Source organism: Panthera pardus, unplaced genomic scaffold (genome assembly GCF_024362965.1).
Source record: "Panthera pardus isolate Hobbes unplaced genomic scaffold, ASM2436296v1 HiC_scaffold_6, whole genome shotgun sequence".
Taxonomy (NCBI): Eukaryota; Metazoa; Chordata; class Mammalia; order Carnivora; family Felidae; genus Panthera; species Panthera pardus.
In genome coordinates, this window is record NW_026526991.1 from 66,336,470 (window position 1) to 66,354,089 (window position 17,620).

General features: G+C 36.8%; 1 protein-coding gene across 1 annotated transcript; it reads left to right on the forward strand.

Moving 5' to 3' along the window:
- Window positions 1–4,335: 4,335 nt before the first annotated feature.
- On the forward strand, window positions 4,336–6,645 carry LOC109249280 (olfactory receptor 8S1-like). Its single transcript, XM_019419649.2, has 2 exons — window positions 4,336–4,426; window positions 5,693–6,645. The coding sequence occupies exons 1-2, from the start codon at window positions 4,336–4,338 to the stop codon at window positions 6,643–6,645; spliced, it is 1,044 nt and encodes a 347-aa protein (XP_019275194.2).
- Window positions 6,646–17,620: the final 10,975 nt, after the last annotated feature.

Genomic DNA, 17,620 nt, shown 5'->3' on the forward strand with positions numbered 1-17,620 from the left:
CAAGTTGGGTACTTATTACACCTGAACATTAAAACAATTGGTCCAGCTACTTGGTTGACATGTGCAGGGCAAATAACTGGTTGGATTTCTTCCTTAAGCAGCTGATTTTGCATTGCATTAACAGAATGCTAGATTCTCTATTATTTCAATGATAGGGATTTGAAGTACGATTCCTCAGTTGCTTTTCTTTCTTTCCTTTTTTTTTTTTTAAGTTTATTTATTTATTTTGAGAGAGAGAGAGTGTGAGGGAGGGGCAGAGAGAGGGGGAGAGATAGAGAATCCCACGCAGGCTCTGCACTGTCAGCGCAGAGCCCGACTGGGGCTTAAACTCACAAACCATGAGATCATGACCTGAGCTGAAATCAAGAGTCAGATGCTTAATGGACTGAACCATCCAGATGCCTCTCCTCAGTTGCTTTCCTATTTTGGTCACTTTACCTAGTATATATTTTCCATATGTTGGTCAAGTTCTATATATATATTGTTTTGTTTCTCACAGAGGTGAGAATTCACAACTTTCATGTAACAAAAGGAAAAGCACACAAAGACTTGTCTTAATTATGTATTTGAATACATAATTTTTTTGGAATGTGTTTGGTGGGTATAGAGAGAGTGTGTTGTAACCAAGAATAACATTTTATTATCAGATTTATATTGCAAACACATGGTCTTGTAACTAAGGGAAATACACTGTAACTGTATTCTGTACATTTTTGTATTTTAAGGTATATCATTTAGCTTTAATTTGATTTTCCACAGTGGAAATGTCTAAGTAAAATTTAGTCATTAAATTTGTGGGTTTTTTAATTCAAAAATTTTAAAAACATTTTTCATTAAAAAAAGTTATAAATAAGGGTGCCTGGGTGGCTCAGTAGATTAAGCATTTGACTTCTGCTCAGGTCATGATCTCACGGTTTGTGAGTTCAAGCCCCACAACAGGCTCCATGCTGGTGGCATGGAGCTTGCATGGGATTCTCTCTCTCTGCCCCTCCCCGATTCATACTTGCTCTTTCTCTCAAAAGTAAATAAATAAACTTAAAAAAAAAAATTATACTGGGGCACCTGGTAGCTCAGTCAGTTAAATATCCCACTTCAGCTCAGGTCATGGAATCTCGTGGTTTGTGAGTTTGAGCCCCACGTCAGGTTCTGTGCTGACAGTTCAGCCTGGATCCTGCTTCAGATTCTGTGTCTCCCTCTCTCTCTGCCCTTCCCTGGCTCAGGCTCTGTCTCTCTCTCTCTCTCTCAAAAATAAATAAATACTAAGACATTTTTTAAAAATTTAAAAAATAATAAACACACTGGAAAGTTGAAAGTAATATGATAGTATAACTTTTACCTAGATCCATAAATTGTTAGCATTTTGCTACATATACTTTATTAACTTACATTTATCTATCATCTATCTCTCTATGTAATTTGATCTGCTGAATCACTTGAAAGTAATATGACATTGTAACACCTCATGAGTACTTAAGCATTCATCTTCTACAAATAAGGATATTCTCTTATATAATCACAGTCCCATTGACAGACCTGTGATGATTAACAATAATTCAATAAATATCTAATAATTGAGTTTGTATTTTGACAGATGGGATTTGAAGCCTTTTGAAATGTAGGTAGTGCTTCCTTGTCTTCTAAGATTGTATTTCACCATCATTCTTTTTGTGCTGCCCTTATGGGCAGCCTTATCATCTTGTTCATGCTTGTAGAGCAAATGTGACTGCTATAGGGTACCACAGATGTGAGGTAGTAAGCTTTGTCATTTGGTGCTTTTCCTGGGAAGCTGGAACTGGAAACTCCATAAGAGGATCTTAGTTACTGTGCAACATATATAGCTAGTCCTCACTCATGTGAGCCACTCATGCGGAAAAGTACTGTTCAAAATCTTGACAATTGATTGCATAATAGGAATCATTGTGATTTGTATATAAATCCTCGGGAAATTATACTGCAGTCTAATTTATGTAATAATACTATTGATTTCCATGTTTGTTTAGTAAATCTTTGTGAAACCAAACCAAACCAAAGATCTCCCTTAACCCACCCCAGAGCACATGAGGTATCTAATCGGTCAAGGAATGGGACATAAAGCAAACCAGAACACATGAAGAAAATAGGCGATGGTTATCTTTGGCACCTCCAATTTTGTGTTTTCCCCTAATGCCAAGTGCCCTTAAAAATCATGGGACTACAACAAATACCATTTAGAAACGTGTGTCTTCATCACACAGACTGGCTTGTCTTTAAAAAGTAGTCTCTCATTCAGTCATTCATTCATATTTTTCACTGTCACGTTCTGAGTAACTCTTATGGGCTATTTATTATGCTTGGTAGCCTTCGTCTGATTCTGAAATTAACATTTCTCAGGGAACTTTTACTTTGGGCAAGAGCCAACTAATTTCCTCCACATAATGGTGTTAATATCTAGAAACAAACCTATTATATTATATTCCCAGAGCTGTTTACTTTAAATTTTGAAATAGAGATTTAAGAAATAAATCAATAATGGTGATGTTTCAGGAATCAGCCACAATAAAAATGCTTTAATATAAATTTTAAAGTACCTTATTGAGACGACATTGACAAAGAAAAAGCTGTATCTGTTTAATGTGTAAATGTGATGAGTTTGGAGATAAGTATACATCTGTGAGACCACCATAACAATCTATGACATAAACATGTCCATCACCTTCAAAAGTTTCCTCCCACCCTCTTTATTTATTATTGTGACTTTTTGTGTGTGATAAGAACATGTAAGATCTACCCTCTTAGTCACTTTTAAGGATACAATACAGAATTACTAACTATAGTCACCATGAAATATGGTAGATCTCTAGGACTTATTCATTTTGTGTAACTGATTTTTTACCCTTTAATCCATTAACTAATCCTAATTCATTAACTACCTAATCCATTAACTACCCTAATCCATTAACTAATACCTCCCTGTTTTCTCCTCCTCCCAACTTCTGGCAGCCATTTTCTGGTCTCTGCTTTTATGAGTTTGACCATTTTAGGTTCCTCATATAAGTGTTATCATGTAGTATTTTTCCTTCTGTGTCTGGATTATTTCACTTAGCATATAGTCCTCTAATTTCATCCATGTTTTTGCAAATGGCAGGATTTCCTCTTTTTCTTAGGGCTGAGTAATATTCTATTACATATATATATATATATATATATATATATATATATATGACATTTTTTAATCCATTAACCTGTCAATGGACTCCTAGGTTGCCACCATGTCTTGCTACTGTGAATAATGTGACAATGAATATTGGAGTGCAGATATTTCTTCAAGAGGAAACTTCTTCAGCAAGGAAAGTCCTTCACCATCAGCCAGGCCAGAGATTCTTGGTAGGCTGGTTGGTGGGGACCATGAGCAGACTGGCTGATGGGGTATGTGGGCTGGCCTTGTGCTTTGTGCTGGAGTTCACAGGCAGGCAGGTAGTGCTGGGGTATGTGGCAGGTAAATCTGGGGTTGGCATCCATGGGTATGCTTGCTGTCTCTTTTCCCCATGGGAGAACTTGTGGGTCAAGGATATCTTTTTTTGTGCTTTACTATGCTGAGATGTGAGAGGGTTGATACGGGTAAAGGTATTTCTTACCCTTTCAAATGTGTTTCTCATTTCTGTATTCCACTAGGGTGCTATAATGTCTCACCTGGATTCCAGATCTTTCATAAAGGTATTTTCATCCATAGATGGTTGTTAAATCATTGTTTCTTGGGGTGATAAGGGCTGGGACCTCCTATTCTGTCATCTTACTGATATCACTCCTTAATGTTATTTTTAAAAGATTGTTCTGAGAATCTCTAAATAATGTTAAAGAAGAAACTTAACTGTGAAATTAAATTGTAGCATTGACTTTTATCAGAATGCTTGCCTCTTTGCAAGGTGTTGCCTTGATTCAAGGTTGGGATTCTCTCTATATAGTTCATGGAATCTTTGGATCTAGTTAGTTGGACTATGTTTGTTGGTAGCCAAGAGAAAGGGAATTCCTTTGTATGTGCTGTCTCTGAAATGATACAACACCAGCCTCACTCCTGGCTACTGTGAACCCTTACTTAGGTTCTCTTGCTTTGTTCTGGGGGCAACGGGGTGATCTCAGAATGAGCATTGGGAGCCTCCATGCATAATATTGCTATATCTAGAGAGTTAAAGAGGAATAATTTAAGATATTATCTCCTATACTCTGAACCCAAATAACTATACGAAATATCTAGATATTACCCGCAATTTATTGTTTTACATTGCTAGTGTTGAATCCATCATAAATGTTAACATCCAATATATGATTTTCTACTTCTCCCTTAAAACAGTATTCTTAATGTTGACTTCACGAGCTGAAGAGTCTTATTACTTACTGGATCTGAAAATATTGTTGCCACAGAACAGTGTACTACCAACTGAGAATTCAGGTAATTAGGTTTTGTTCCTTATGTGGGCTGGGAGGCATTAATTGTTCAGTTAGTAAATGACAACATGATAGATTCCTCAGTCTTTACTGATGAAGTAAATGAAGTAGTGTTCAATTGGAACAGCCAGAGCCCGGAAGGGCCTCCAGTTTGAGGCAAGAATATTGAACAGTTTTATTGAGACTCAGATGACGTTTAGAATATCAGGCCACTACAGGGATATATGTACAAGTTTCAAAGTATGAGGAGAAAGTTTAGATAACCATGTGGGGGCCTTAAAGCCTGCAATAATGGCAGAGGTAGGAATAGTGACTATGTAAATTACCGGATTTATGATTTTTAGGATTAGCATGGTGATATAACCAGAGCATTGTCTTATCACCTGGGTACAGCTTCTCATGAGCCATTATAATCATAGCATTGCCCACAAAAGCCCACCTAACACATCACTGGACATCATGATCTAGGCTATCAGTTTTTGAAAATGTATTATTACTTTGTGAATGTATTTTAAAGTTTAATTACAATATGATGCCATTAAATAAAATGAAGGAAATTTAAAGTTAGAATAATCCAGAACAATCTAATTCCACAGCCAGTTTCTAATTCCTTGGTGTCTTATTGTCCTCCTATCCTCTGATAGTTTCTTACACTTCACCTTGGCCCCTTTTCTCAAGATTGTGCTTTTTATCATTGTCAATACCTTTATAATTTTATCATTAATTTTATCATTTTAATTTTATCATTATCAATACCTTTATAATTCCTTGTGTGCATGTGGGCATGCTCACACACATACACATGCACAACCAATGATCTCATTTACACCTTATTGAAAACAAATGGAAGCAGTCAAATGGAAACTCACTTCTTGCACTCTTGACCTTCTCTCTTAGACATAGAAGTGACAAAGTATCCCTGCTCTTACCTAAGTCCTTTTACTCTAGACTTAATCCTACCTCATTTTCTCGAGTAATTCACTCCTGCAATCTTCTTTTCCACCTTCTTCTCATGTCAGGAAACTTCTTTTCAAATGTACCATCTAAACCACATAAAATCATTATAGCTCCAGAAAAGACTATAATAAAAAATAGGACCATGGCTTATTTAAAATATCAATGGCAAAATGGCGGCCAAGAAGTTAACTTTTAAATACATGAATGTGGATTGTGGGACTTTAGTGAAAAGATATTCACGTAGAGTAAGATCTAGGTGCTGGGGTAAGTAAGAGGCACTGAGAGACTTTTGGTGGATCTTCTTGTTTTCCAGAGAGAACACTTCTGTATATGGCAATGAAAAACTACAGTGCTATCAGTGAGTTCATTCTCCTTGGACTATCTATTGACCCCAGTATTCAGGCCATACTCTTTGTGCTGTTCTTTCTGATTTATCTCTTCACTCTGATGGGAAATTTCTTGATGCTGCTGGTGATTAGGGCTGATTCTCACCTCCACATGCCCATGTACTTCTTTTTGAGACAACTGTCCTTCCTGGACCTCTGCCACTCATCTGTCACAGTCCCCAAGATGCTGGAGAATCTACTTTCTGAAAGTAAAACCATCTTTGTAGAGAGCTGCCTGGCTCAGGCCTTCTTTGTATTTGCCACCGGGGGCACGGAGGCCTGTCTGCTGGCTGTGATGGCCTATGACCGCTATGTAGCCATCAGCTCCCCTCTGCTCTATGGCCAGGTGATGAGCAACCAGCTCTGTGTTGGGATGGTGTGGGGTTCCTGGGGCCTGGCCTTTGTTGATGCTCTCATTAATATCCTCTTGGCTGTCAATTTAGACTATTGCGAGGACCAGACTCTTCCCCACTTCAGCTGTGAGCTGTCTTCTCTCTTCCCTCTGTCTTGTTCTGATACCTCGACCAACTTCACACTCCTGCTGTGCTCCTCTGTCTTGCATTTCTTTGGAACCTTCATTATGATTGTTTTTTCCTATGTTCGCATTGTCTCCACCATCCTGAGCATCAGCTCCACCTCAGGCAGAAGCAAGGCCTTCTCTACTTGCTCTTCTCACCTCACTACTGTGATCTTGTTCTATGGCTCAGGTTTCCTCAGCTATCTCTTGCCAACTTCAGGCTCCCATCTGGCGATGATGCTCTCCTTGCAGTACAGCGTGGTCACTCCCATGCTGAACCCCCTTGTCTACAGCCTACAGAACAAAGAGGTGAAGGCAGCTATGGGAAGAATGTTCAGAAAATATTTTCATTCTCTCATGTAGTAGACAGAAGATTATGACTGAAGGGAGACTGAATTATTATGCTACATGATCAGATAATGGATTTTAAGGAGGATTTCTTGATTGTCCATGATGCTAGATGCTATAGGGAATACAGTGGCATTTATTTCCTTGAAAATGCTTGTGAAGAGGACAGAAAACTGTTATCTCAGGATGACTCAGGTTCAGTCTTATTCAGGAAAGGAGAAATGAATCAGTCTTCTTTTTGAGGGGTCATTTTATAAAAATGTTGATTTATTTTTCATTTCTATGTGGACATCTATTGCTATTGGTTAATCATTACTCTTTCACACTTCTTCAAATGATTACACCCAAATCCTCAGGAAGACTAGTTTTCTCAAATTGATATGGGTCTGTAAAGTGGGGTGATCCTATAATCTAGAATAGGCTAACTTTTCTACCCCTTTCTCCTGACAGTGCATTGAGGCAAGGAGTAAAATCAAGACCCAAGTGCAGTTATTTAGAATCTAACTCTAGGAAATTCAAGTACTTAGCAGGAATAAACAACAAGAAAAGACAGCATTTGGAAGAGTCGATCTGACTATAGTGCCTAAAGAGTCCATGAAATCTGGCTCCCTTAGCAGTTGTCCTTCCTGAAGTCATATTTTAAACAAATATAGTGACAATAGCTAATTCATTACATTTCTTTCTTTTTTTTTTTTAGTTTATTTATTTTGTGAGAGAGAGCAGAGCATTTGTGAGTGTGGGAGGGGCAGAGAGAGAGAGAGAGAGAGAGAGAGAGAATCCCAAGCTGGCTCCATGGTCTCAGCATGCGGGGCTTGATCCCGTGAACCATGAGATCATGACCTGAAATCAAGAGTCAGATGTTTAACCAACTGAACCACCCAGGCGCCCTCTAATTTGTTACATTTCTTAACTCAAGCCAAGAAGTGTGCTAAGTTCCTGTGATAGGCAGACTAGTCCCCCAAAGAGATCCTCCTAATCCCTGGAAACTATTAATATGTTATATGGCAAAAGGGATTGGACAGATGTATAAAGTTATGGACTTTAAAATAGGGAGGGTATCTTGGATTATGCAGGTAGGCTCAGTCTAATCACATGAATCCTTAAAAGCAGGGAAGCTTCTCCAGCTGTAGGCAGGAACAATGCAGCAGAAGGGAAGGTCAGAGATAATATAAGCATAAGATGAACTCAGCCTAGCATTGCTGGCTTTACTCATGGATGCAGGCTATGAGCCAGAGATTGTATGTGGCTTCTAAAAACTGAGAACAACTACCAGCCAAGAGCCAGCAAAGAAATAGAAACCTCATTTCATGGAATTCATAGAATTGACTTCTGCCAACAAACTGAATGATGTCTCCTCCAGATCCTTCAGGTAATGTCTGTTGGCTTGATTTTGGCCTTGTGTGACCAGTGGAATCAGTTGAGTGCATTGAGATTCTGACCAGAACTGTGAGATAATATATTTCTGTCATTTTAAGATACTAAGTTTGTGATAATTTGTTATTAGCAGCAATAGAAAATTAATATATATTACCTATATTACCTTACCTTTATTATCCTACTTAATCATCTCAACAGGTATGAGATAGTTTTATTTAGTTTTCCTTTACCAATGAGGAAATGAAGATATTCACCTGTTGAGGGATTCATAGCAAGGAAATGGTGGAGCTGGAATTTAAACTCTGTAGCTTGAACAGAGTCCATATTCTCAGTCACTGACTGCCCCTTCCATTCGGTCTATAAGACTCACTGATCCTTTTCACAATTATTTACTACCAGATTCAATTGCTTATAACCAAAGAATGGTAACTCACACCGGTTTCAAAGGCGAGATTAAATCAACTGAACTTTAGTGAAATGCAAAGTGTTTAGAATTAGATATTTGGTTAAAATTTGAAAGAAGAAATGATTATTATGATACCCTTCCTCTTCTATTTTGTGAATCATCCTTCTTTGTTTTTTCCAAAACTTCTTTTTCTGTCTTTCATCAGGTTATCCACAGTCAGTTTTTGTTTCTTTCAAAGAAAGCAACTAGTTTTGAAATTGGAATGGAGATTGATTTGTAGACAACAACCCTCAGGGAAGTGAGGATATGTAGAATTAGTTATTGTGCTAAGATGTGCACAATGAAGTGAGTTGTCCTTTCATTTTTTCTTCTCATGATATGTAATTGCCACGCTTAATATCCATGATTGCCTGAGACTGTGGAGATTGTGCTAAACCTCTGAATAAGGAGGAAGTGCTAAAATTAAGCAAGTCCAAGAGAAGGAGGAATGCCAAGACCACAGGTCTTCTGCTGTCAAGATAATTATTTCATTTCTTGATTTTTGACCTTAAGGTACAGAATGAACTTCAGGGGATATCTTTCATTTTATAGACATAGAGCAGAGGCTATACAAAATAACTCAGAGATTGATTCAGTGAATTCACTATCACACTAGGTTACTTATGGGAGAATTGGATGTTTATCAAGGAATTGTATCATCTTAAAAATTGGAATAATGACATCGTGAAGAATTTGGAGGACCTGGAAAACTGTGAACCTCCAATCTCTCTAAAGCTGCGATGTCTTCCTAAAGGAAGAAAGCTAGTAACTCCTCCTATCTTATATATTCTTCCATGATGCTTCTGTTGAGGCCTAGAATTCAAATCAACATGGCCTGAGAGGTGAAATCAGAATCAGAGAAGGAAAAAATTACACACAGAAGAAATTCATCTATAGTAATAGATGAGTTTTTATCTCCAATAATCTAGGGAACATTTTTGGAATGAATTTTTTTTTCTCTTAACTAAGGAGTGTATGTTTAATTTCTGTGTAGTGTTATTTTTTGAATAATATTAATTTATTTAGACTTCATCTTACATAAATACCTGAATGGATCGTATCATACAATTTTTTTCTTGGTGATTTTTTGTTTTTATTTTTGGCTTGCCATCCTTTCAACATCTTCTCCTATTTATTCTCCACTCAAGGTAATCCGTGTTAGCCACAGAATATATATCTTTCTTAGTTTTCTTTGGCTTATATAATCATGTTCAAATTTCTGTACACATATTCTGTTCACATATTTATATATAGAGAAGCTTTTCCATCTCTGTTTTAAAAAGTATGTATAATATGATACACATTTGTCTTTTCGCATTAATAATTTACAAAACTTACTACATATCAAATGGCATAACTCTAATTCATTTTTTCGTGTCAGCATTAAATTCCATCTTATCAATGTGTCAGTTTCTCAAACCATTCTCCTACATATGGGCTCACTTTGCTTCCATTAAAATTCTTTTTTTAATTTGAGTATAGTTGACATATGATGCTACATTAGTTTCAAGTGTGCAACATAGTGATTCAACTTCTCTATACCTTATGCTGTGCTCACCACAAGTGTAGCTGCCACCTGTCACCATACAACACTATTACAATATCATTGACATATTCCTTATGCTGTGCCTTTTATTCCTGTGATTTATTCCTTTCATAATTGGAAGTCTGTATCTCCCATTCCTCTTCACCCCTTTTGCCCATCTCCTGACTCCCTCCCCTCTGGCAACCATCAATTCTTCTTTATTTACAGGTCTGATTCTTTTATTCACTTGTTTTGGTTTTTAGATTTCATGTATGAGTGAAATCATATGGTATTTGTCTTTCTCAGTCTGACGTATATTGCTTAGCCAAAATATGGAAGCAACTTTGCTTCCATTTTTTAACCACTACATTTTTGTAGTGGTTAACATGAAATTTAATGTTTTTATTTATCTGGGATTAATTCCCAGAGATAGAATTGTAAAGTGTATATGTATATCTCATTTTAATTGATGTTGCCAAATTGTTTACCAGGTATACTCCACATCTCTACCAGCAAAGTAAGAGTGCCCTTTAAGCCCTACTGAGCCTGCAATGTGTTATAGTTTATTATATAATGATATTTTTATTTCACTGTGCATTCTTCTGATTACTAGGCAATATTAACATCTTTTCACATATTAGTCGACAATTTGCATTTGATCTTTTGTGAAGATCATATCCATAGCCCATTTTACTTTTGGATTGTTTGCTGTTTTTATTAATGTTTTAGAGCATTTCACACTTCAGGTACATTAACCATTTGTCTTCTATGCAGCAAGTGTCTTTTCAGTTCTGTTATTTGCTTTTGTCTTTTTTTTTTTTTTTATGGTATCCTTTCCCATGCCAAAGTTTTTAGTTCTTATATATTCATACATAATTTGTTTTCTTTAAACATTAAGTCTCTTTACCCATCTAGGTAAAGATCTACCTCTTAAAAATGGTTTCCTAGATGTCCTTCTTAGACTGTAATTTTTTATATTTTTCATTTAAGTCTGTAATCATTTGAAATTCATGTTTGTGTTTGGTGTGAAATAGATGTCTAACTACATTAGGATATGATGGATAACAACTTGTGACAGCAACATTAATAAATGACTCATTCTTTTTCAACTGAACTAAAATAGCAATTGAGTCACACATTAAAATCTGAGGTAAATTTATGGGTTTTTATTTTAATGATGTTCTATTTATCTCTTTTTAAAATATTATATTGATATTTGGCAAGATAATGTTTCTTCAGTATCACCCTCCCCCCGATATTATTCCTTCTCATTCTATTATATATCCTTTATCCAACTTCAAAGAAATACAATTTTGGGATTACAACTGAACCGGCATCAAATTTAAAAAATAGTTTGGGGATAATAGACATGTTAATGATATTAAGTCATCCCAATAAGAATACCATCCCAATAAGAATATGTCTTTCATTTTGTTCAGACATTGTTTATATCCCTAAATAAAATTTCACGGATTATCATTATATAGGTCCCGTGCCATTCTTCTTAGATATACCCATAATTTTAAAATTTTTCTGTCACTATTATAAATGGGTTTTCCCTCATTTTTGTTTATAAGCTCTTACTGTTAGTACAGAGAAAAGATGGCAAGTTTTAAATAATTACTATTGTACCCAGTATAGAAGATACCATGGATTGCATTTGTGTGCATCTCTTCCAATCCTATCCTAGTGTGCAGAAACTAGAAGAGTAACAGCTATATTTGCAAGCTCCATTGGATCTAGTTTTAAGAAGCTTTCTTAGGTTTCAGATATATTCATATGAAATGATAATTTGGACCTGAATCCTCAGGGGACAATGACAAGATGTGGGGTATCCTTTTTTCCACCCTAGATCATGGCAGAGATGGCATAGCTCTGCAGATAGCAGCTGTGGGTGAAGACGCCCTGATTTAGTAGCTTCTACAATAGTAGAGACATCTTTTGACCAGGTTGAAAGTAGCATGGCTCTGTGATCAGCTGCAGCAATAGAACTTTCCAAACTCCTAGGCTTTCTGCACCAGTGGCAGCAGCTTTTCCTATTGTGACAAAGGAGTGGTTCTGGGATCTGCATACATTGTTAACTAGGAGATCATTCTAGTGCCTGCTTCTCCAGCCCTTCTTAAAAATTTTCATAAGCAACTGAGACCTCTATCAAATTCCTGTGATTGCAGCTGAACCCAGGTGGATGCAATGAGCCACTGTCCCAAAATCTCTTAACTCTTTTTTCTTTTACTATAATCTCTTAAATTTCCTAGACATGCAAGTATACATCAAAGAACAAAATATTTTATAGTGTTTGTTTCTAATATCCATATAGTAATTTCATTTCTTTTTTTCATTTTGTGAAAACTTCTAAAATAACATTTAATAATGGTGTCAATGAGAATCCCTAGCTTATTCTTGAATTTAACTGAAATGTTTTTAGTATTTCACTTCTGAGATAATATTTCCTATAATATTTCATTTTAGTGGTTTCTATTCCTGTTTATTAGCAGTGGGTACATAATTTTACAAATTACATTTCAGCACCTACTACTATTGCCACAGTTTTACTTCTTTTATTCTTTGATATTATCAAAGCAAAAATTGCACTAGATAAAATAAAGAAGCAAAGAAGACTGTATTCAAGGCTATTGCAATAGAAAAGAACTGAGTCTGAACTCAATTCCAGTGAAACAAAAGACAGTAGGGGTAGGGTTTTAAGAACTAGGGTGAAGGGGGGAGATCCTGGGCCATCTGTGTTTGCTAATTGGCTTTACCCATAGGAAAAGTAAACTTTCATGTATCTTCATGACAGGAGGTAGTTTTACAACTTAAGACCAATGTGCCCTTGAAGTTAGGCTCCTACCCTCCCACAGAATCTTGGGAGATCAGGTGCTTATCTTCCTTAATGATTACATTTCAAAGAGATAGTTCCCAGGTCTTTGGGAAAGACATTCCTGAGTTGTAAAATTGGCAACAGGCCTTTTAAAAGATTACATCTCAAAGATGTAGAGAAATGATTTATGATGACAATTTTTCTCTAGTAAAAGCTCCAAGAAAAGAAAAGTCAGGGGCTTAGAGTCAGGAAAAAGCCCATCTAAAGATTAGTCAAACTAGGGAAACATTAAGTCATCTTGTTATAATGTTTTTGATAGTAAACTTACTGATATGAAGCCATCCTTATATTTTGGCATTAATCCTTGTTTGATCATACTGAATTTTAGTTTTATACATTGCTACGTTCAATTCACTAATAATTTACTCAGAATTTTTGCATCAATATTAATATAGATATTTTTCTATAGTTTTCTCGTTCTCGTTTCTCATTTTACATTAACAGTGCTACAGAGATTGCTCATTGTCACCAAGTATCTATTATCCTTTGTTGCCTCACCACAGAATTACTACAGTTCTTTATCTAAGCACATCTGTATGCAGAATAGTTCTTCAACCAGTCTTTCTTGCAGCCATGTGTGACCACGTGATTAAACTCAGACCAGTGAGGTAAAACGTTAAAGTTTTAAGAAGTCATCCCTGAAAGAGTATTGTTTCTTGCCTTTTTCCACTTCCTTCTTATCCCTTTCTCCTTATTGCTTGCAAGAGTGCATTTTTAATGCAGGAACTGGAATACCCATGTTGTCTACTACATGACTTTGGGAATGGAGGCCATTCATGTAAGTACAAATATAAGTTGCTGGGATGCTGAAGACTTTTGGCAATAGAGCCATAATAGCAACCCTGAATACTTCCAGACTTTTATGTGACAGAAATAAAATTCTGTGCTGCTTATGCTGCTATCAGTTTGGTCTCAGATACTTGCAAATAAATTTTATCTTAAAGAATATAGAATTTGATTCCAGGAAGTAGAGTGCTCCATTTAGCAAAACCTATAATATGTGGGGTTTGGTGCAGGCAGTCAAGCAACAGGCGTTAAGGATTTAGAAAATGAATGTTAGAAAATCCAATACCCTAGTTAAGTTGTAATAAATTATTTGATCAAAGTTGCATCCATGGTACCTTGAAAGGCAGCCCACATGCTTACTGTCACCATAACATTAGAGGAAATGATAGTAAAAACACAGGATATTGGTGGGTGTTGACTGCCTTCTTCCCATTTCAGCCAAGTCTTATGAGAGATCAATTCTGGCTAGAACTCCTGCCAACAAGCAGAAATTGAAGGTAATACAGTCTACCAAGTTAATTTTTGCCTGCAGTTAACAATCTATATTACCTGAGAGTTGTGTAATTTAGAGTCTTACAGGAGTGAAATGTTGACTGGTTCATATCTGAAACTGATACAGTTATAAACACTGGCTTTGATGCAACAGCCATGATAGGAGATAAAATTAAATTTCTTCCACACAAAAAGACAAAAACATACTGGAAAAACAAGATTTTGAGTGTTGCTTTCTCATTCAAACCCATTGCTTCAGATAGCCTCAGAGTGGCCTGATTAATAAGGGGAGTGACGGAAAAGCAGAGCAGCCTTGCTCGGTAAGATTAAGATAATAGTGTCTTCAGACTTAAAAATCAAGGCTATTCAAGATTTATAACTACGATTACCTACACAGAGAACCGACTGGAAGCCTGCCCTGTAAAAATCAATGTTTGACTGATCCCTAAAGAAAATTCTACATGTTGAAGCCCAATGAAAAACAGGCATTAAAAGCTATGAAGATACTAAGAAGGACATTTTCTCCAGTACTCATCTCAGATGTGGCCATGCAAGGTAGTGGAACAAGGAATATTCCTGAGAGCAGAGCTAAATGATAGAAAAATTGATGGATTCAGATCATCCTACTCAAGAGGGGAACTAGGGCTGTCGTGTGCTACAGCAAGCTTACTCCACTGCCAAGGCAGGAGACGTCACAGCTCCTGAGCATATCTGGAACTTGTGACTGCTGTTAAGTTGTTGAAGAAGTCTGTACAGTTTTCCTGTGGAATATCTGCATTCTGGATTTAGCCAGTTTTCTTCCTAGTTGTGTTACTTACCTTGTCCATTGAGCCCACATTTTGTCATAAGAAAAGACTTGAGTCCTTTCTGAAAATCTTCATAAGTGGAGTTGTGAACTTCATGTTGCATTACATCAAGAGAGATATGAGGTTTGGTTATCCCACTTTTTTGATGACAAGATAGATCAGTGGGTGCAAGTGATGATGCTTGTATCCCTTCACTGTAAAGTTCTCCAACCTTCTTTTACTTAAAGATGTTTACAAACCACTGATGACAATTGCTTGAAGTAGTTATTTCATTAGAGTTTCCAAACTGGTAATTTTCTTATTTTCTTATTCCTTCTGTATTTATTAGCTGGAATTAATCTGAATAAAATTAAGTTCTCATATCAATTAGGGTTTCTTTGATTAACCTGAAATATAATACATACGAGAAGTCATGAGAACTACTTTATTTCTTTCCCTTTAATTATAAATTTTCAGTATAACCTCTATTAATGTCATTGAGCTTTTTCTTTCAGTGCTTTATCTTTTTTTAATTTATTTTTTATTTTTTTTAATATATGAAATTTATTGTCAAATTGGTTTCCATACAACACCCAGTGCTCATCCCAAAAGATGCCCTCTTCAATGCCTGTCACCTACCCTCCCCTCCCTCCCACCCCCCATCAACCCTCAGTTTGTTCTCAGTTTTTAACAGTCTCTTATACTTTGGCTCTCTCCCACTCTAACCTCTTTTTTTTTCCTTCCCCTCCCCCGTGGGTTTCTGTTAAGTTTCTCAGGATCCACATAAGAGTGAAACCATATGGTATCTGTCTTTCTCTGTATGGCTTATTTCACTTAGCATCACACTCTCCAGTTCCATCCACGTTGCTACAAAGGGCCATATTTCATTCTTTCTCATTGCCACGTAGTACTCCATTGTGCATATAAACCACAATTTCTTTTTTTTTTATTTTTTATTTTTTTTTTATTTTTTAATATATGAAATTTACTGTCAAATTGGTTTCCATACAACACCCAGTGCTCATCCCAAAAGGTGCCCTCCTCAATACCCATCACCCACCCTGCCCTCCCTCCCACCCCCCATCAACCCTCAGTTTGTTCTCAGTTTTTAACAGTCTCTTATACTTTGGCTCTCTCCCACTCTAACCTCTTTTTTTTTTTTCTTCCTTCCCCTCCCCCATGGGTTTCTGTTACGTTTCTCAGGATCCACATAAGAGTGAAACCATATGGTATCTGTCTTTCTCTGTATGGCTTATTTCACTTAGCATCACACTCTCCAGTTCCATCCATGTTGCTACGAAAGGCCATATTTCATTTTTTCTCATTGCCACGTAGTACTCCATTGTGTATATAAACCACAATTTCTTTATCCATTCATCAGTTGATGGACATTTAGGCTCTTTCCATAATTTGGCTATTGTTGAGAGTGCTGCTATAAACATTGGGGTACAAGTACCCCTATGCATCAGTACTCCTGTATCCCTTGGATAAATTCCTAACAGTGCTATTGCTGGGTCATAGGGTAGGTCTATTTTTAATTTTCTGAGGAACCTCCACACTGCTTTCCAGAGCGGCTGCACCAATTTGCATTCCCACCAACATGCAAGAGGGTTCCTGTTTCTCCACATCCTCTCCAGCATCTATAGTCTCCTGATTTGTTCATTTTGGCCACTCTGACTGGCGTGAAGTGGTATCTGAGTGTGGTTTTGATTTGTATTTCCCTGATAAGGAGTGACGTTGAACATCTTTTCATGTGCCTGTTGGCCATCCGGATGTCTTCTTTAGAGAAGTGTCTATTCATGTTTTCTGCCCATTTCTTCACTGGGTTATTTGTTTTTCGGGTGTGGAGTTTGGTGAGCTCTTTATAGATTTTGGATACTAGCCCTTTGTCCGATGTGTCATTTGCAAATATCTTTTCCCATTCCATTGGTTGCCTTTTAGTTTTGTTGGTTGTTTCCTTTGCTGTGCAGAAGCTTTTTATCTTCATAAGGTCCCAGTAATTCATTTTGCTTTTAATTCCCTTGCCTTTGGGGATGTGCCGAGTAAGAGATTGCTACGGCTGAGGTCAGAGAGGTCTTTTCCTGCTTTCTCCTCTAAGGTTTTGATGGTTTCCTGTCTCACATTCAGGTCCTTTACCCATTTTGAGTTTATTTTTGTGAATGGTGTGAGAAAGTGGTCTAGTTTCAACCTTCTGCATGTTGCTGTCCAGTTCTCCCAGCACCATTTGTTAAAGAGACTGTCTTTTTTCCATTGGATGTTCTTTCCTGCTTTGTCAAAGATGAGTTGGCCATACGTTTGTGGGTCTAGTTCTGGGGTTTCTATTCTATTCCATTGGTCTATGTGTCTGTTTTTATGCCAATACCATGCTGTCTTGATGATGACAGCTTTGTAGTAGAGGCTAAAGTCTGGGATTGTGATGCCTCCTGCTTTGGTCTTCTTCTTCAAAATTACTTTGGCTATTCGGGGCCTTTTGTGGTTCCATATGAATTTTAGGATTGCTTGTTCTAGTTTCGAGAAGAATGCTGGTGCAATTTTGATTGGGATTGCATTGAATGTGTAGATAGCTTTGGGTAGTATTGACATTTTGACAATATTTATTCTTCCAATCCATGAGCAGGGAATGTCTTTCCATTTCTTTATATCTTCTTCAATTACCTGCATAAGCTTTCTATAGTTTTCAGCATACAGATCTTTTACATCTT